The following is a 22,350-nucleotide window of genomic DNA, read 5'->3' on the forward strand; positions in this document are numbered from 1 at the left end:
GTTGTTAACCATTGTCATAAAACGATATGTGTATTAACTGTTTAATGAGAAACTATTTGTTCTGTAAACCTCCATCTAAAGTACAATAAGTAAATAAATAAAATCAAAGGAACAGTAAAAATGGAATTGAAGAGGTTCTAATTTAACCCTGAGTTTATTTTTTCATTCATAAAATAATCATTGAGGTACCATGTGTCTGAACTATGGAAGGAATTGGGTGTGAATAAAACAGCCAGCTAGCCTACTGAAGAAGGTCCACATTTTAGAAAATCATCATTACTGTGAAATAGGAAGAACACCAGGAGAGTATGGAAACCACAGCACAATTACATTTCTAGAAAAACACCATGGTAATAAGTAATACCAAATGCTGCCGTGAGATAAACTGAGACAAACTCATTCAGCAGCAACGGCATTATTGATGACCTTGTTACAACAGTTTCTGGGGAGAGATGCAGAGTTCAATGTGTAGGGAGTCAACAGGAGGTAGAAAAGAAAAGATAGTAAGGGTAGAAAATTCTTTCAAAAAAGTGTGGCTGGAAAGATGGGGAGAAAGACAAGGCCCAGTCCCGTGCCATCCTCAAATCATCACAATTGAGGATGGTTAATTCTTTCAGAAAAAGACTGCTAGGTGCTTCTTCCTAGTTTGTCTTACTCTGCAAGCTCCACTGAAACCTGTCCACCAAGGGTGACCCTGCTGATACTTGAAATACCAGTGGCAAAGCTTCCGGTATTACAGCAACATGTGAGACAGCAAAGTACGACCAACAGACAGACACAAGGTGGAACAGTCTAGCTAAAGGTTGGCCATTTTTATCCATCTTTTCAAGAAAACAACTTCTGGTTTCCTTGATTCTCTCTATTGTTTTTCTATTCTCTAGTTCATTTATCTCTGCTCTGATCTTTATTATTTCCCTCCTTCTGTAGCTTTGGACTTGGTTTGTTCTTTTTTCTAGTTCCCCTAGTTGTAGAGTTAGGTTACTGATTTTAGATCTTTCTTCTTTCGTAGTGTAGGCATTTATTGCTATGATTGTCCCTCTAAGCACTGCCCCTGCTGAGTTCCATAAGTTTTGGTATGATGTACTTGAATTTTCATTGGACTCTAAGTATTTTCTGGTTTTTTTCTTGATTTCTTCCGTGACCCACTGGTTGTTGAGTAGTGTGTTATATAATTTCCACATATTTGTGTGTTTTTCAGTTTTCCTTCTGTTATTAATTTCTAACTACACCCCACTGTGGTCAAAGAATATACTTCGTATGATTTCAATCTTTTAAAATTTATTGACACTTGCCTTATGACCTAATATATGGTCTATCCTGGAGAATGATCCATGTGCACTGGAATGTATATTGTGCTACTGGTGGCTGGAGTATCCTACATACGTCTGTTAGGTCTAGTTGCTCTATAGAGTCATTCAGGCCCTCCACTTCCTTACTGATCTTCTTTCTAGATGTTTTGGTCCATTATCGAAAGTGGTATATTGAAGTCTCCAACTATTACTGTAGAGTTATTTCTCCTTCCATTCTGTCAGGGTTTGCTTTATATAGTTTGAGTCTTTGATGTTAGACGCATGTATATTCATAATTGCTGTATCTTCTTGATGAACTGACCCTTTTATCATTATATAGTGTCCTTCTTTGTCTTTTGTAACAGATTCTGACTTAAAGCCTATTTTGTTTGATATTACAATCATCATGATGGCTCTCTTGGTTACTATTTGCATGGAATATTTTTTCTCATTCTTTTACTTTCAAACTATTTGTGAGCTTGCATCTAATATGTGTCTCTTATAGATAGTATATGGTTGGATCTTATTTTTTATCCATTCTGCCACTCTTTGCCTTTTGACTGGATCAGTCAGTCATTTACATTCACGGTAATTACTAATGCGGACTTACTTTGCCATTTTGTTACTTGATTTTTGCATATTTTATGCCTTCTTTGAGTCCCTGGGTGGTACAAATAGTTAAGCACTCAACTACTTGTCAAAAGGTTGAAATTCAAACCCACCCAGAAGCCCCTTGGAAGACAGGCCTGGTGATCTGCTTCTGAAAGGTCACAGCCTTGGAAATCATATGGAGCAGTTCTACTCTGGACACGTGGGGTCGCCACGGGTCGAAACCCACTTGACAGCAACTAACAACATGCCTTCTTTGTCCTTCATTTCCTCCACTACTGCCAACCTTTGTGTCTTGTTGATTTTTTGTAGTGAACCATTCTGATCCTCTTCTCCTTTCTTTTTGTGTGTATTTGTTATATATTTTTTAGCTCAAAGTTAAATACTGTGCTCACTTATGGCCACTATTCTTAGTCAGAGTTTTCTGAAACAAGTATCCCTCTGCCCTTCAGAACACAGATCCTAGTTTCCTAAATAGGCTGTTACAGTATATTTCTTTTTTACCCAAAGCTACTTCAAATTCATTTTGAATACCTGCAGAGGACAAACAGTATATTAAATAGACACTAGCCTCCTTGGCTCTCTTTCCTTTGTTTCTCCAGCTCTTTTTCTTCATAGCTAGTCTCTGCTTTGTTCTTCAACTCAATGTATTGTATTTTTATGGAAATACTGCACAACTTCTGCCTCTGTTTGCTGGCCACGCCCTCCCCCCAACTCCATGAGCTATTTTTGTTAAGTGTACTATTCTAATTTTTTTTTTACAGCAACATGTGGAAGAGGCAAGGCAGCACTTGTGAGGGTGACTTGTGGGGGAGGGGAGGGCAAGGCCAGCAAACAAACGCAGAAGGCGCATGTTATTTGTGTAAAAATACAGCACATCTCTACTTCTCTGTGTGCTGTATCACTCTTAAGGCTTTTATGTAACCGTTCTTTTTTCTCTGTGTGTCTGCCAGTCTACCTCTCTTCCACTTTCTGTCCTCTTCTTTCACTACTTAGGTCTTCTCCATATAATCATAAAGCAAACCTGTACTTGACATGATTTATCATTCACGGTCCATAATTTTAAAAATGCATAAATGAACCACATCTTTTTCTCTACAACAAAAAAAAAACTAATTTAGCTATTTTTCTTAATTTCTATGCCCCAAAACATGTTTCCTATCAATAAAGTGTCCAAAATATAGGAAAAAAAATTTTCAGTCTGAATATACACAACTCTCTACCCTTAAGACCTTTAATAGAAAACCAAACTGCCTTATAAAATATTTAATCAAAATGAATTCTTTTGATTTTATATTTTGATTAAGTATATATTCCAATATAATACAACACATACATACACATATAAACATACACACATGTATAAGCTATTTGGAAATCCCATCTACCTGCACCAAGGATGAGTACAAAACTCTATGGAAATGTATCTCCTTCTACTTTCCCCACATGTTTAAGATTCAGTTGTTAATTTTTTCAAAATGGTTGATATTGATAATTTGGTATTTGTTAAATTCAAATAGACAAATCAAAATAATTAGAAAATGTGTCAATAGCATCACTGAAATTTCTGAACTTCTAGAAACGCTGTAGCAAGATAGTAAAAAATATAATAGCTAATTTAGCTATAGTTAATTTTAGGAAATTTACCCTGTGACTTTGAAATAACACATTATAGGTTTCAAAGAAATTTGAAATAAGGTCAACATTACCAACAGACTAAGTTCTCCCAGTGTGACACCAAATGAAAGAGGCCGCGTCGGGTCACTGACCTAACAAAGAAGAAAAGATGACATTAAAACATATTGATTGCATGAATTAATCCATGTCCCACCCTATGCTACAGGCAGCAGGGGCATTGTGTTTACAAGTCCCAAAGCTCAGCTGGATTGTAGACAGGAAAGGGGAGGAAGGCTCTGGCTGGGATTACCCAGATTTAGTAGGTAGGACAGTACCTTACTATGATACTTTCCTAGCGGAACTCTCTTCTTTCTAGACATGAGAAGACTCAATGACTAAGTGGACTCTTTTCTAGATAGTTGAAAAAGGATCGTCGATAGAGATATACGTACATCATTAGAGATGTTCTTCAAAGATAAATAAAACAAGGTGTTACGGATAACAACACTGCCCCTAAATCACTGAGAAAACATTTAAGGTTTTTTACACTTGGAATGTGAACTACGTCTTTAAGCCTTTAATTTCCTTAACACTTCAGAAACGCTTTGTTAGGAAATACCTGCATTCTTAATATGTAATTTCCTCAGTCTCTACACCTAAACATCTGTCAGTGTTAAAATTTTGTTCTATGTCTGATCTATAATGCCTAAATTAATTTATACACAGTGCTTAAATTGTTCCACAATGTGTACGATGCAATTATTTAAGATGTCTAAAAGTTAAATAGAATTTTTTGGTTATCACCGAAACTAGAGAAACTAGAGAGAGCAGGAAAAGACTAATGATCTCAAATCATCCAACACGGACTAAAGAGCATCCAAACAGGAGAAATGCATACTCTGCTATAGCTGCAAAGCACAGATGACTTTAAGAATCTTGTTTTTAATTAATATCAGATATATACTGATTTGTGAAAAAACATTTTCCTTCATTCCTCTGCTCACAGTGGTTAAGAGCTCAGCTGCTACCCAAAAGGTTGGCAGTCTGAATCCACCAGCTGGTCCTTGGAAACCCTATGGGGCAGTTCTACTCAGTCCTATCTCGACAGCAATGAGTTTGGTTTTGGGTTTGGGTTCATTTCTTTATATCTACTTTAAATCTGTTTTGAAACAGGCAGAGGATACGCAGTGTATTAAATATATACTAGCCTCCTTGGCTCTCTTCCCTTTGTGTCTCCAGTTCTCCCAGCTATTTCAGAAGGAACTTAATTAAAACACAACTCCTCATTTGCTAAAGCACTACCCACAAACTACTGCCATCTAATGAGCACCTGTCTGATAAATTATTATACAATCCCTATCCTCTTCCTACACTCTATGATAGTTTTCATTATCCTAGATCGAAAAAGGCAAGATACAAATGATTTAGGAAATAATACTGGAGTTATTATTCTCTCTCCTTGAGCATAGAGAATGTGACCTAGCTGCAGAAGGGCTCACAAGGACTCACAAGGATACATCAATTGGGCCCTGAGGTATAAAGACAATAGCTAAGATACTCTTGGAAAATATCTTTTAGGGAAACTTTCACACAAAGCCAATCAAACAACACAAAAGACTTTCTACTCTTATCTTTTTCTATTAGCATTTGGTGAACAGAAATTTGTTGGACCAATGAAGACCCTACTGACTGTCGTTACTAAAATCTGTACCAACGACTGTTAAGAAAGACAACTCAAAATGTAGGATCACAGTTTCTAGCCAATCTGAAAAGGCTAAGCTTTCAATGGTTTTGCCCATCTATAATGTTAATATATACTGATGATTCTGTAATGGTCTTTGGACTTGGGCAGACATGGCTGTGGCAGCATGCTTGTCCATTTTCCCACTTTTGTCTGTTCTGTGGTATTTCCTTGGACTTGGGCAGACATGGCTGTAATAGCATGCTTGTCCATTTTCCCACTTTTGTCTGTTCTGTGATATTTCCTTGGACTTGGGCAGACATGACTATGGCAGCATGCTTGTCCGTTTTCCCACTCTTGCCTATTCTGTAATATTCTTTGGACTTGGGCAGACATGGCTCTAGCAGCATGCTTGTCTGTTTTCCCACTTTTGTCTGTTCTGTGATATTTCCTTGGACTCGGGCAGACGTGGCTCTGGCAGCATGGTTGTCCATTTCCCCACTTATGCCTTTTTGAATATATGGCGAATAAAACTTTCTTTTTGGTTTACTAGACTTCGTGATGTTTTTTCCCCTACCACACAAGTAAGATCCCTTTGCACTTTTTAGTTCTTTTCCTTTTAGAATTTTTTAATATATTTTGTCCCTGACATCAATTTATGCATGACTGATGTCATTTATCCCACTTCTGTGTATCTCTACACAGAAATATTGCGCCTTTCTAATTTGGTCAATAAAAAGCTTAGTTTAAGTTCAAACTGAGGTTCTCATTCATCAATATGCCATTAGTTTTACCAATAATTCTTTCATTTCTATGATATGTTAAGTACATTTTATTTTCCCAAGTTTGTTATAAACAAGGGTATTTATTAGCTTTTTAGGTATTTATGTTAACAAAATTGTGTTTGACTCCACAGAACCAAGAGGTAAAGTTGGTTCAAGATAGAGGTGATGGCGTATTTTCAGAAACTTCAAGTGTGTCTCATGGAATAGTAAACTATACAAAGAACTTATCAGGAAAAGAAAGTGAACTATATGTCAGTTTTGGTTTTTCTTTAATTCAATCCAACCTTAAAGCAAATTAAAAAAAAAAAAGAACACAAACTTAAATTTGGCAGAGATGGAGTAACATTTCCAATTGCTTAGGTAAATAAAAAAATTCGAGGTTTCTTATATATGCTTCAAACTTTATAGAAAACAACGTGTATTAAACTCAAAATCTTTGTTATATTTTAACTATAATTATTCAGTAAAATAATTCTTAATCAACTTATATTAAACTTTTGGTTATAAATGAGATTTGCTTTCTAAATATACTGCTGTACGTGTGTGAAAGTAGTTGTGGGTGTTCAATTCAACCGGTGGAATGTAAAGAGAATGGACCAGCAGCCAACTGACCTGTTGACTATCATTAAAAACGAAACCCACTGCCATCGAGTTGAATCTGACTCATAGCAACTCTAGAGGACAGAGCAGAACCGCCCCATGGGGTTTTCAAGGCTGTAGATCTTTACAGAAGCAGACTGCCACATATTTCTCCTGCAGAGCAGCTGGGGGGTCCGAATGGTCGACCTTCTGGTTAGCAGCCAAGCACTTTAATGACTGTGACACCAGGGCCCATTATCATTCATTATATCATCACCTCTTGGCACTAAATTTTGTTTTCAGTAAAAAGAGAAAACTGGTTCCTTAAAGTTATAATATTATGAGGCATTAAACAAAATGTGAAATAAATAATAGAGGCCAATCTAAAAAAATCTCTTATATTAGCTTTGAAAAGGAGCCTAGGATGGTTTTATGGTATAATTTACACATGTAAATCATCAATGAAACCAGCCTAACAGAGGAAAGGAGACATGGTGGTATACTCAGCAGAAAAAAAAAAAAATCAACCTTAGATTCAAAATTGGTTACAGACCATCTACATATACAGAAATCATATAATCCATTTATTACTAAATCAGACAATACGCTAAAATTACTTACATCATCTTCATATTTAATGTGAATGTCTGTGATTTTCACTTGTACATTTTTTATTACTTGAGTGGCCAATTTTTCCAAAAATGTATCCTTTTTGGCTTCTTTTGGCTTATCTATAAAAACAGAAAAAGACAAGCTAAAGAAATGAAATTCTCACATACTTCATAATCAATGACCAAAGGATAAGCAAGGCACTACACAAAGGAAATTACAGCCTATTCTCGTATCCCTGTTTTATTTTAGAGTTAGATTTAAGAAGCATTTCTAACTTAGAACTTATTTTTGAAGTTACAACGTAATCTAGCAATCATTTTACCTTCCAAGACAGAGAGCGACTGGCTATGTGTATCTAGCAATCATTGTACCTTCCGAGACGGAAAGCAACTGGCAATGTGTATAAATAACACACGGCATAAAAAGCTACTTTTACCTACCTTTGGAGCGATCAAGACCTTTAAAACGTTTCTTAAAATGTTTTTTGTGCTTTTTACGTTTACGTCCTTCTCAGTGGAAGCATTTTAGTGAGAAAAGGATAAAAGTCAAGTTAGCAGACTAGAGGACAGAAAAGAAAACAAGAGAATTCTTCCCGACAGCAAACTTTTGTATAATTCACCTTATCTTATTCAAAACTGACCTGTTATTTCAATGCTAACACAAGCTCACAAACTTTGGTTATAAAGAATAGCCTTTTCTAATCTAGAAAGTAATCTGGCAAGTGCAATTACACAAAAATTAGGTGAAATATCCATATGCGATGCCCTTTTTATTAATTATGACTTTTTACAATACAAAGTTTTACTTTAATTTCAATGTTACCAAAACATTGGAAATGTAATAATGACAGAACCTAAAACTTCAAGAGAAAAGCTATGATAAATGTATGGTGGGGACAGGGGAACACAAATGAAATGAATGGGCAGGTTGCACACAGATGACTCCCTCGAACTGATACACCTCACACGTAAAATTCTTCAGTGGCTTTAGGGTATAAAGAATACAAAAAAAATGTTTATTAAAATTAGCTTTAAAATCTCTTCATCTTGTATTTCTATATTCATGCCTCACCTCATGGCATTAACCAACATGCGTCTTATCGAAGTTTCACAATGTTATATTCAGCTGCCTACCACAAATCCCCTCTAGTCTGAACTCGAGACCGTCTCTGTATGGTCTCTGTGCCATTAGTCTTCATCTTCATGTCCTTCTATACTGCTATCAGATTGATCCTGTCTGAATACCAATCAGAGCTGTTAATCTCTTGCTCAAAGTTCTTTATAAAGGGTCTCTACATTTTACTAGATAAAACTACAGTGTGTTTGCATAAACACAAAAGATCCTTTTATGATCTGACCCGTCCCCTGTCCCATTCTGTCTCCTGCCACTCATCTTTGCACTGGATATTACAGGAATACTGTGTATGCTTTCCAGAACATGCCACACTTTCTAATGCCTAATGCTTCTACACCTGTCATTCCCCAAGCTTGGGCTGCTTTTCCCGAAGTCCTTCACCAGGCAAACTCCTAGGAGGCTTCCAAATCTCAGGTCCAGCACTACTGCTGGTGTGAAACCTTCCTTGACTCCCCCAAGCAGCTCCAGGGCCATCTACCCCGGCACCTTACAACACAGACTTCTGTTAAGCAGCGATCACACCACATTTGAAGTGTGTGAAATTGTCTTGCCACTAGGCAGGAAGTTTCATTAGGACAGGGATTATCCTAATATCTGGGCACAAAACACAGTATATGCAGATGAAGCAAAAATTCCACATTCTGGCATTATAATAAACTATATAAACTCAATTAATGTTATATATATTTGAGAAAATATACTTAAAATTGTAAATCTTTTCTTCCTTGATATTTTAAAGCAAATTGTCCTGCCACTACAATAATTAAGAACCAAATCCTGGATCATGAAATAAAACCCTGAGTTTCAAGAAGATATTTAATAAATACATAATAGAATCTGGATATTGCTATTACCAGTGTCTCTTGCCACAATGAGAGTTCCTGATTCTTTTTCACTCATAAATTAAACACTAAGGAAAAGACCGAGTTCTCAAAGAAACACCATTTGAAAAGAAATAAGAAAGCCCAGCCTAGCCTTGAAAACCATCCAACTTGGCTATAACAGCTTTCAGAAACAAAAGTCCATCTGCCTGGGTTTAGATAACTACCATAACTTGCTCTTCTTACCTAACCTATTATCTCCCTGGTTTCACATTTTTTTCTAACCCCTTGTTCTATCTTTGATCTCAATGTTAGATGCACCATGTTTAAACCTCTCTAGTTTTTAAAATCTAATCTGAGTGCTACATAGCTCTTTAGAGAAAGTTTGTAAATAAGCTGATGAACAGCAGATTTATGATTCTCAATCACTCTCTGAAGTAATTCTCAAGCATTTTGGTCTCAGGGCCCCTTTAACACACTTAAAAATTGAAGACCCTAAAAGGTTTTTTATTTATGTGGGTTACATCTATTAATATTTGCCATAAAGGAAATAAAAATTGAGAAATGTTTTAAATATTTATGTATTCATTTTAAAATAAACCACTACATGATAACATAATCAACATATACTTATAAAAAAAATAACTATTTTCTAACCACTAAGTTTTAGTGAGAAGAGCGGCAGGGTTTTTTTACATTTTTACAAATCCCTTGAATGTCTGACTGAGTAGAAGACAGCTGAATTTGCATATCTGCTCCTGCCTTCAATCTATTAAGATGTGCTGTTTTGGTTAAAGTAGATGAAGAAAATCAAATCTCACTACAGACATGCAGTTGGAAAAGGGAAGAGCATTTTCATTGCCTTTTCATGTAATTACGGATATTCTCCTTTGATCCTACATTCAAATTCAACAAGTGGCAGTTTCTTAAAGGTTGGTTACATTGTGGAATATGAAACCATATCAATGGATTTTTCATTCTGTAACATGAAAATCAACTGGGCTATCTGGCACTTTGGATGGACCTTTTTTTACACGTGTTTTTTTTTTTAGCATCACGCGTTGGTCATTTGGAAATAATGGTTCACTGACATCATGCAGATCTTCAAAATGTTGACTCATTTCATTATTTCATATCAGAAATCATAAATTTACTAATATCACCACCAATCTTATCAGAAAAGTCTTTAAGTACTGGCAAGCTATCAAGCTCAAGCTGGTAAATACAAGTTCCCCAAAATTCTAACTTTCACTCAGAAGCTAAATTTTATCACTGGCAGCAAATATTGTCAGCTGTTTTTTGTGTTTGTTTTTGAAGTTGTTTCTTGAAGTGCCTCCTGAACACCCAAATCTAAATAATGGTCTCTCAGTTATTCTTTCAAGTAAAAATGATGCTACATGAAAAACGCAGCTAGTTCAGCTGACAACTCAGACGCCAAGTGCGTTTCCTCAAGACAATCACTCTGCTTTGGTTGCAGCAGAAGTGCTTTACATACACTTCCTCTTGTGTCACACAGAATATTAAACAGACACACTCTCAAGAGCTGATGTTTACTAAAACTGAAGTTTCACCACTTCATCAAGGACATTCTTAAGTGAAACTGATTATTTTTTTCTTTTCACTGTGAGTGCGTGGTCGCAAAGAATACGAGGACCACTAGTACAGCTTGGTGCCACTGCCGTGATTTGTGCTAAGGCAGCCGGCAATCTTACCCACCATTGCTCCCGCACCACCAGCACAAATGTCAGCACAGTGAAAAAGCAAATGATGCCTTAGTAATATTAGGAAAATAGTCTCGACACTTTGAGAACTACTGCTGTAGAAAAATAAAGAAAACTGGTATCAAGTAAGGAACAAATGCATAGTCAGGAACCGAAAAGAGGAAATGATCATGAATTACATATTAAACCCAGCCAATTAAACAAAGATCTCAGCAACAAAATTAACCATTCTCATTTCAGAATCACCCCCGTTCTGGGTCTACTTGTTTTTATCCAGCCTAGCACATCTTTTAAAAAAAGAAAGAAAACTCTGAATCAATCAGGTTTTCCTTCCTAGTGACCCCTGCCTGTTTTTTGCGTTTCTGTTGTTGGTGTTGTAGTTTTTAACAGTGCTGCCTAATGATTTTAGTAGATGTTTGAATGGGCCACTGGACACTATTTGTATCTTGGAAACAGGTTACTCCTAGTAGGATCAGAAAACACTGCCAGTGGTGGACTGCAGGTAATTCTAACCTACAAAATTGGCCAATGACCCATTGACCATCTCCAGGCTATCTTTTATATTAAACTATAGTAACTATAAGACAAATTAACATTGTTGGCGAAACTTGGCACAGTGGTTAAGAGCTCAGCTGCTAACCAAAAGGCTGGCAGTTCAAATCTACCAGCCACACCCTAGAAACCCTATGGGGCAGTTCTACTCTGTTCTACAGGGTCACTATGAGTCCGAACTGACTCAACAGGAAAGAGTTTGGTTTTCTGGTTTTACAGAATTGTTGAAAGGAAACTGCTTTCAGAGTAATTTCACTCAATACTATGTGAAATCTGCCATTCAAATTCTTCTTTCATCTGTCATAATTAACTATTACATATGTGTCTAGGGGCAGAAATAATTTCTAGCATGATGCTTATTGTTTAAACTGTAAGATACAGAGCCTGCTTGCCATTTAATCAAAACAAATTTTAAGTGGGACTAAGTTAATATAAAAAGCTGAAGAGTTATGTAAAATATAAAGATTAATAAATTATTATTTTTGTAAATAAAAAAATTATTATTTACATATACTTGGTAAATTTCCTAGCATATAACAGAAACCTATTAGAAATCGTAAAGCAAACACTCAGCCTTCAATCTGCCTCATGCAAAGTTTCAGATCTCAATGGGCCTCACGGGCAGGGCTCTACAGGTGTCTCAGGAGCTATTACAGAGGTGAGGCAAATCAGGGAGGATGTGAGAAGGCTCAGATGCTGAGGACCACCTCCCATTAAGGTTCTGAATAACACCTCACTTTAAAAAAAAAGTTCCACTTCATCACTTTTTGCCAAGTCTGAGAACCACTGCTCTAGGAAAGGAATTGCTTAACTGGGAAACCACTGTATTGGACTGCAGAACGAAAGTCAGAAAGGCAGTCTGGATTAGAAGGTTATCTACAAATCAAATTGTAAGCTTCACAAGGGCAGTGGATCGTGTCTGCCTCACCCCATGAACACCCAGCATAGCACCTGCCATGAAAAGACGTTCAAATATTTGGTGAGTGAACAAACGGCCGGTGAAGGTAGGGAGACGAAACGATGGTAAGGGAAACACGACTTACCTTTCCATTATCTAAAAGGGTGGCACCCCATCAAATGAGCTTCATTCAAAGGACAAGCACAGATGAGAATATGTATTTTTATATAGCTGAATATAATTAACCATGCATACCCACCAGGCTCGATGTCCTTGTAAACAAAGTTTTCCAAGCCATATATGAACTCCCCTGAATGTACACCTGCATCCACATGGCAGCAATAACCAAAACGCAAAGCATTTAAGAGATGCCTTTAATTTCACACGTAAAATATGCTTAAATTTAATTCAAAGAACGAAAAATCACGTAACAGCACCACTGAAATTAGTCCTAAGGAAGCACTCACAGAGACACCGTTTCATTTCTTTCAACACACAACCTTTATTTTCACATTAAATAAAAAATTCTTATTAACTAAAGTTACAATAATTTAAAATTAAAAAAGCAAGGCAAAAAAAAATATCAAATATGGCCAATGTTTCACTGACAAATTTTCTAACGGAGCAGAAGTCCACTATTTTGGTTCTCTTTGCCCATTTTCAGAATAAAATGTTGTTAAGATATTTGACACAAATTTTAAGGTAACCTAAAATGACCTCATCTTACTTTATTGTGATCTATTCCCTTTAGATATACTGTCTGAATCCTTTATGTCCATTCTTGTTAACGATGGCCAGACAGCACCATCTTCCACTTCCCTCCCCAAATCCAGGCTAGATACACTATGAATTTACCTCCCTAAATCACGTCTCTGATCATGTCACTCCCTGGTTTTTTTTAAAGAAAGAAAAAGGAAAACTTAAGACTTGTCTACTGGCTACACATTAAAGTTCACTACAGCACAGGGTTAAGAGTACAAGATTTAGAGCCAGACTGGGTTCAAATTCTAGCTCTACCATTTTCTGACTGAGTGACCCAGGACAAGTTTCTAACTTTCAGCTTCCTCAAATGTAAAATGAGAACAGTAACGGCACCTATACCACAGAGTTGTGACTATTAAATGAGTTAGCTCATATAAAGCATCTTGAAGAGTGACTGGCAAATGGTAAGTGCTCAAGAGATGCCACATGCTATCACCATCATTATGACATTCAAATCTCTTTAACTGACCTAAACCTACTTTCCAACCTACCTCCAACTACACTATATCAAAAGTCCCAAATTATTAGCTGTTCCCCATGAGTACTCTATGCTTTTACACCTCCACTGTCCCCTCTACCTTATAATGCCCCCCTCCTTTCTGCACATCTATCCTTTAGACCCAGGTGAAATACATACCTTCTTCTCTGCCCTGATCTCCTTGGCTAAACATGACGTCTATTCTGAACTCGCACAGCACATTATCTGTACCTCTTGGATGGGACTCAACATTATTTCTTATTTTCCCAACTTACACATAAGGCCTTTAACAGTAGGGTCCAGGGATTTTCTAATTTTTGAGTTTCCAACAACACATACAGCAGATTGCCATCAGACTTCTCAAAAGCACCTCAAAGCTAGACGATATTACCTTCAAAATTCTAATTTTTAACCCAGCATTCTATCCCCAGTCAAATCAGACAAGTGTCAAAGTAGAATACAAAGACGTTCAGACTTGAAAGGCCTTTAAAAATTATATCCAGTATATCCTTTCTTATCACACTAGTAGATGTGTTCCAGCCAAACCAAGAAAGAGAAAAAGGGACCCAGGAAACAGTGAATTAAACACAGAAGAGCTGTAAAGACCAGACCCAAGAAAGCAACTGTGTAGCAGGCCTAAAAAACAACCAGCTCAGTGGGAGATTTCCAAGGGAAAGAAAGAAAGGGGGCGGGGGGACTGACAGAATATCTGATGCATTTGGACAACTGGGAATAACATTAATAGTCACATAACCGATTTCACGTAGCATGTGAAAAGAATTACCAAGATAAGTTTACACAGAAGACAAAGCAAATAAAAAAAGAATTTACAAATTAAAAAAAAAAAAAAAGTTATATAAAGGAAATATAACCACAGTGCATCATTTGACCTATGCAGTGAATGACGTTTATATTGTTACGGTAATGAAAATAAGGTCCCCGGGTGGTGCAAACGGTTTGCACTAGGCTACTAACCGAAAGGTTGTCAGTTCAAATCTGCTCAGCAAGGCCCTGAAGAAAGGCCTGGTGATCTACTTCCATATCACAGTTATTAAAAACCTATGACATGCAGTTCTACTCCGACACACATGGAGCTGCCATGAGTTGGAATCAAATCAACAGCAACAGGTTTGGTTTAATAATAAAAATACTGACTAGTAATTGGTCAAAAATCATGATATAACCATATTATGAGAAGACGAAGAGGGAAATATAGGGTGAAAGGAGATGGTAAGACAGGAAAACTCCTGCATTACTATAACAGGAAGTCCTAGATAATGCCTTAAATTGATAAATTAGATAACAACAGAATGTTAATATGTCTCAAAATATGGTTCCTTCTAAGGAATGGGTCTGACAGAGCGTGGGACAGGGGACTGTTATTTTTCACCATAAGCCTTCTTGGCAAAAGTATTGGATTTTTAAGTGTGTGTATTCATTATTTTGATAAAAATTAACATTTTAAATACAGAATCTACAGCATGTGGACATTTATGGCCTCACTAGAAATTTAATCTTTCCCTTTGTGATATCCTTTCTATGAAAATAAGTTTGCTCCAATGGAAATAAAAGGAGAAAAATATCAAAGAGTTTATTTTTACAGTTAAGCAAACTCTCCAGAAATGTACCCAATTGTATTTCAATTTTCTTATATTCTACATGATAACAGGCAGCACTCTATTTTATGAAATGAAACAATGTAAGTAAAAATACTTTTTCAAAGCAGATCAGCATGAGGATTTCTTTTTTATTTTTACCATCTATTGCTTAGAGTGGAATCACCTCCCCTCATTACCACTCTTAAGTTCCCGTTCATGTGTGATGGTGCTTTTAAAATTGACGCCACAGCAATGGGTTTGGTTTGGTTTAGTTTGGTAAAATACAGAGATGCAGCCTGCAATAGAATTACAGCACCATATCCTCCAAACACCATTTCACTATAGTACTATGCTTAACCTCCTTTTCTTACAAGAACACAAGTAAAAAGGCACACGGAGAAACTTAAACATTAGTCAAAACAAACAGGCCTGTAAAAACTCATGGGAATTTGGAAAATCTCCAGAATTAGCATATAAAAAAAGATTGCTTAAGAAAAGTGGGCAAATCAAACTGAGAGATACAAAACAATCACTGAAAAGGGGAAGTTATTTCCACAAGTGAGCCCTTAAAATATTTATAATCCATATTTTGAGATGTGATTTTAAAGGAAGATTATTTCTTTGAAACTACAGCTTATAAAGGCTCAAAAATAAGCATCCACTATATAGACCATTAAATATTTCAAAAATACAGGCATATCTAAGCATATAAGTCTATATAGGTATATAAATTGTACCTTTCTCTGCAGCTTTTTGAAGGGCTTCTTCAATTCGAGATAGCTCTTTCTGTTTAATATCCTGCAAAGATTTTTCTTCTTTTTCAGCATCATATTTAATACCTAAAAGTAAACAGATGTTCATACAAAAACAGTATGTAATTAGTAAATAAAAAATGGCAAAATCAGCCTCACTGTGATTTTGTGTGTGTGTGTATATAACGTAAGTCATTTTTTTAAGTCAAAAAAAAAAAACACTTCTTCATTCTTTCAATTAGTTTTATAAAAAGTTTAAACATAATTACTCCTATTTATTTACAAAGCTTATATCAAAAGGAAAGAGACAGGGAAAGCAATTAAAGAATGGACGAAGAAAGCAGGACAAAGAGTAAGAGAGAAGAAGGGTGAGTAGAACAGAGGGAAGGCAATATACATATATATACTCTTTTTATCTAATGATCTCTATTTTCGGTAATGTAAGAACAGGAAATAACACAATAAAAAAGATATCTATAAAAATAAGGAGTTTATAGGGTTCACAGTAATAGTGAGAAACAGCAGGCAGCCCACAATGCAGTATCACTCAGCCTTTCAAAATTATCACTATCACTATGAAAACCAGGAAACATTATAAACAATACATAAAGGGAAAAAGCCAGATTCATGTTGTATATTACACCGTGATGGCTGGTACATAAAACTCTGTGTCTGTATGGATAAAGACTAGAAAGCAAAATGTAAAAATAAAAATAGTATTTGTATAATGATTGAGATATTACAAGTAATTTCCCCCTAAAATCTCCAAAATTTTCTTAACATTCTAGGGTCCTTATAACTGGAGAAAAAAAAAAGTAGTACTTAAATAAACATCACTGTTTTAAAACAGTCATTAAAAAGTACAATATTACACTTTCTAAGGAAAAAAATTACCTATTTTACACATTTTTGAGAGAATGTTCAATCAAAATCAGAAGCAACAAAATGGGAAAAAAATAAATTTTAACACCTTGAAATCTGTAGACTAACACAGCAGTACATTAAAAACAAACAAAAACTCATTTCATTTCATTCCCCGAAAATAATTCTGCCTAACAGGAAGCCTTAGCTGCAAAATAATTATTCATAGAGAACAAAAAAACTTTAACAAATGGTTGAAATTATTCTTTCCAACAATAACATAAAAACGTTTTATATACAAATGTGGCAATATAAATGTACATATATATGCGTGTGGATGTGTGTGTGTGTGCATATGTATATATACATATATGTGTGTATATATATACACATATATACATGCACATATATATACATATATATACACACGCATATATATACATACATATATATATACACATACATATACATATATATACACATATATATACATATATACACATATATATACACACACATATATATATACATATATATATACACACCTATAGTTGTCCCTTAGTATCTGTGGCGGGTTGGTTTTGGATACCAAAATCCACAGATGCTCAAATCCCTTATATAAAATGGCACAGTATTTACACATAACCTATGCACATCCTCCCATACACTTTAAATCATCTCTAGATTACTTATAATACCTAGTACAAGGTAAATGCTAGTAAATAGGTGTTATACAGTACTGTATTGTTTAAGAAATAATGGCGAGGTGAACAATGCTCAAACAAGGAGTGCTGGAGTGAGACAGGATCTATGAGATGGCAGGAGGCTACAGCAGGGGATGCCTGCACATCACTTCATTTGCGTGCATCCAGTGTAGTGCATGCCAAATTCAAGCCCTCCTTTTTGGAGCTTTTTTTTCCTCTGAATATTTTCGATCCATGGTTGGTTGAATCCATGGATGCGGAACCCGTAGATATGGAGGGTCAACTGTATGTTTACACGTATACAATTATACATATGTATGATTAGTTTATTTAAATTATGTTCTATTTTATGGAATATACTAAACCAGGTAGCAGTCTCATTTCAATGTGATGTGGCTGAAAGGTTAGGTCCTAATGTAACATACTTGCTCCAGGAACAACAAGCAGATATAATCCCGCTAGTGTCGCAACAACCGCTTCTCCATAAAGGTTCTTCCAAGGAATCTTCAAAGTTAATTTACCTAAAGAAACATAATTTCAACCTTAAATTCTTATTTGGAGAAAAGGTGTAACAAAACCATTCAGGTATACAGTATGTATACAAAGACTAGCCCACAAGGAAAACACTCCAACTCTGAAGTTCACAAATATCTTCTCCATATAATATCAATAATAAAGGGGACTATTTATATTGTGCTTTATATTTTTCAGGAGCCCTGGTGGTATAGTGGTTAAGAGCTCAGGTGCTAACCAAAAGGTCAGCAGTTTGAATCCACCAGCTGCCCCTTGGAAACCCTAGAGGGGAGTTCTACTCTGTCCTATAGGGTCACTATGGGTCAGAATTGACTCAACAGCCAATGGGTTTGGTTTTTATTTTTTTTGGTTTATACCTTTCAAGCTTTTTGATAGCTATTATTTAATATTCCAAAACTGTAAAATGAATGATGTAGCTATCATTTCAATTTTGAAAACAAGGAAACTCAGTTCCAGAGAGGTCAAATTAATTGCCTAAGGGTCATCAGTGAGAATGCTGGAACCTGAACTCCGTGTTCTTCCTCATCCAACATACTGCATATGCTGTTCTAGCCACACAACAACTAAAGCTCAATTGTAAAAATAATATCTTTTTTACAATCTTTAAATTGTACAGATCGATTGTAAAAATATCTGTACAAAATTCCAGGAACTGAACTAGCAACACAGAGAAGAGCAGAACTTGGACAGCATGCCAAATTTCTACAATTGAAAGAGGCCAGCTATAAAGCCAAGATATGTTGTTTTATAAGAATTACAAGTTACAAGCAGTCCAGACCAGTTATATTTCAAATAACTACTTGTAAGTCACTCGGAATGCAGAACACATTTTCTCTCACAGAAACAATGGTGTTAATGTCAGGTCCTTCGGGGACTAGCTGACAAACACTTTTTCAGTCATAACACAGATGAGCTATGGTCCTAAAATTACTAACCCAATCTGAGGTTTTATAGGAAAAAGCTATGCAGGGCAAAAAGAGCATGCACTCACCTGAATTCAGAAATGGGCAAAATGTGTCTTTGATGTCTCCCCACACTTTCTTTACCCTTTCCCCATTCTCTAGTATCCCCTCTTTCTAGGTCCCAAGCTGCCCTCAAAAGCGCTTGAGCAATTCCACCTAAACCTTCCCTACCCCTGAAGTCTTCCATGTACCAAATAAAATAACTTCCCTCTTCACGATTAAAATAGTATGACTACCTTAAAAGCAGCTGATCAAGACTATTAGGTGAAAAAAGCCTGATTCAACTAATCACTGGCATTTTTAGAAGAGATGCTCAAAGTTGAAAGAATTATTAAACGGTATAGCAAACTGAACAGAAAATCAAATAATGCAACGTAAAGAGGGATATTCTGCAGCACCTGGAAGGCTGGCTATGTAGGCAGGCCAGTTCTACTTAGGAATCTATTTCCAGGGTTAAAGTCATAAATTATTTCTCTGTTTAAATTTTTCTTTTTCTTCAACTTCTAAACCTGTTAAGTTTCTCAACGTCTCACACGCTGGGGAGCCTAGAGGTAGCACCAGTCATTTATACTTCTGGGTCATTTCTAAGTCTGATGATTTTAGAGAACCACTTATATTTATAATCAATAATCTTATGTCTGTAATCATCTCATAAGCTCTTAGTAAAATTGATTGCATTACCTTCTTGGTAAGCATTAAGAGTGAAAAAGCTGCAAACACCCCTTCAACTAGCGTATCAAAAAATGACTGTCTCTTCCCTAAACCTTTTTCTTTCCATTTATCCTACCCCACCAACCCCTCATTGTTCAAAAAGGTCCTGGAATTCAGTTGGTTATATTACTACGTCCCTTTTTTTTTTTTAAATAAAAAAAAATTTCAGAAAAGCATAACCCAGTGGCACCCACAAATATGTCTAGCTCCTAAAGAATCAAATCATTCCTGAGCTTATTTAGCCACACTTATTCTACAGGTCATGTACAATATTTTAACCTAAAGAGAAATTAAACATAAATGCTCCATGAAACCAAAAAAGGGGGGATAAATTTAAAGAAAATATGCTTTGCATTCTTATACATAAAAGGTCTCTCATAGCTCAATGAAAATCCCTGAAGGAACCCATTAAATCATTACAATACTTCAAAAGCAAAAAAGAACAAATTCTGAACCATTAGAAAACATCCTTCTAAAATGTAAATCTGGCTTTTAGAATATAATGAATAATGTAAAATTTCTTTAATGAACTATAACTCATCCAATACTCTGGAAATGTGATTTCAACACCACATCCTAATTTTAGATGTCTATAACTTCCTTGGAGACAGATATCATACTTATCCTTTCCCCTCCCTTGCATATAGTCTCTGTGCAGTAAGGAATTAACTTTGCCCGAAGAAAGGTCTGGCCTCTTACGAGGTGATCTCTAAGCCCTGGGAATATTCTGCCTAATAACCATGTCTTTGTTTATCTCAGGGCGTTGGGCCACACCAAATAGTCCACACTAACAACGTGATTTATGGTGGTGGTGTTTGGGCTACACAGTATCAGCTTGACTTTCAAAGGGGCTGGAAACTGAGGTCAGCCACATGGGTGGTCAATCATGTCAATACGACTGAGCCCCCATAAAAACTATGGACACCAAAGCTCACATAAGTTTCCTTGGTTGGCAATACTCTGTGTGTATTGTCATAAATCACCGCTGGGAGGAGCTAGCACTGCTCATGACTCCACTGGCAGAGGACAACTGGAAGTTTCACACTTGGAATTCTCCTGGACTCTGTCCCAAAAGCCTCTTCCGTTGGCTAATTTTAATCTGTATCTTTTTACTGTAATAAGCCATAACCATGAGTATAACAGCTTTCAGTGAGTTCTGTGAGTCTTTCTAGTGAATCACAGAACCTCGGTGGTCTTAGGGACTTCCAAACTTGCAACTGGTGTCAGAAGTAAGGGTGGTCTTAGGGAACCCCAAACTTGCAGTTGGTGTCAGAAGTGAGGGTGTTCCTGGGAACTACTAAACGCTTTATAGCACATGTGCATAAATATTTCAAAGATAAAAGAATGAATGAATGGCTATCACTTTTACACTCTAGGATTTCAACTGAGTTTGCAGGGCCACAACAATACCTCTACAGCCCTGCTAAATAGCATCACCACAAACAGCACAAGGCTCTACATAAAAGACCAAAAAACTTAAGAGGTAGCACATGCCCTAGAGATGCCTTCAATCTAAGGGAGTGTCTCGTTTCAAGAGAAAAAAAAAATGCAAAAGTTACTTTATATTAAAAGGAAAATATATACATGAAATACAATATACTGAAACAGAAGTACTTAACTGATTGCTACGAGATGCTAGACTAGTGACAGGCATTTATTGTTAACTAGGAAAGGCTTCTCGAGCCCACGATGATGCCTGCAGAAGGGACGTGACGTGGTGCAGAGCAGAACGGTGAGATGAATGCGGCTGAGTGCAAATTCTAAAGTAAGAGTGAGCTACCCAAGGTTGGCGTTTACAGTCCAAGAAGCAACACGGACCAGTCGGGAGGACGTTATAAACGTCTATCGAAAAATGTCTTCAACAAGGACGTATGCTAATTATGGAGGGTGTTAGTGTAAGAGCTTAGCTGTGAAGAAACAGACTTTCTACTTACCAAAATATATCTTCCATACCACATTGCTGCATAATATATCAAGTGAAAACGGTTGAACGGAACATGAGGGAAATAAGCTATATTTAAAGTTTATTTACTAGAGTTCCAAATTATACTACTATCACATTTAAAGAAAAAGCACACAAAATTTGGGTATCGATTTTGAAAATGATTTGTTTTGTGTGGTAGAATCAAAGCATAAAGAGTAAAATTACAGTTTGAATTCCGTTTGGTGTAAGAGGGTTATTTTCTACCCTTCCACCAAAAAATTTAATTAAAGTATGTAAGTATTATATATAATATACATTAGGCTCAGAACTCTAAAAACATAAGCCAAAAATCATTCACACTTTTGTTCAAGCTAAAAAAGACTTCATAGATTCAATAACATGGGGGGCAGGGGAGGTACTAGAAGCACTAATAATAACTCAAATGAATAACGAAGTACTTACCAATTTGGCCAGCCTTGACTTTAAAAGGAACATCCAATTCACTCTTCATAAGGAAGAAAAATTTTAAAGAACATCTTCAATGATTAATTTCCCAAAAACACAACTTTTGTATTATTTAAATATATAATCATTTCTGAGTAAAAGCATAAAACAAATTTTCTATATTTGAGTAATTCATAAGGGACATGCATTATGGCTCACAAAAAGAGAAGTTTTTGTTAACTAAAACTTTGACTTTGCGGAAAGAATTCACAGAAGAATTTTAAATAAATAGAAAAAAGAGTTTATAGTCAAAGAAACAAAT

The 22,350-nt window shown here is 36.0% G+C and overlaps 1 protein-coding gene across 2 annotated transcripts in view; it reads right to left on the bottom strand.

Annotated features, from left to right (window-relative positions):
• The window catches only part of VPS13C (vacuolar protein sorting 13 homolog C), a 175,087-nt gene that overhangs the window by 134,207 nt on the left and 18,530 nt on the right, over positions 1–22,350 (bottom strand). For both annotated transcript variants that reach the window (XM_004374623.3, XM_004374625.2), the window contains exons 3-7: positions 22,047–22,089; positions 17,879–17,974; positions 15,874–15,975; positions 7,182–7,291; positions 3,608–3,667 (exon numbers count right to left, since the gene is read on the bottom strand). In XM_004374623.3, the coding sequence (XP_004374680.1) occupies positions 3,608–3,667; positions 7,182–7,291; positions 15,874–15,975; positions 17,879–17,974; positions 22,047–22,089 (411 nt within the window). The remainder of the gene's footprint in view (positions 1–3,607; positions 3,668–7,181; positions 7,292–15,873; positions 15,976–17,878; positions 17,975–22,046; positions 22,090–22,350) is intronic.

This window comes from Trichechus manatus, unplaced genomic scaffold, assembly GCF_000243295.1.
Source record: "Trichechus manatus latirostris isolate Lorelei unplaced genomic scaffold, TriManLat1.0 scaffold00030, whole genome shotgun sequence".
NCBI classification, from domain to species: Eukaryota; Metazoa; Chordata; class Mammalia; order Sirenia; family Trichechidae; genus Trichechus; species Trichechus manatus.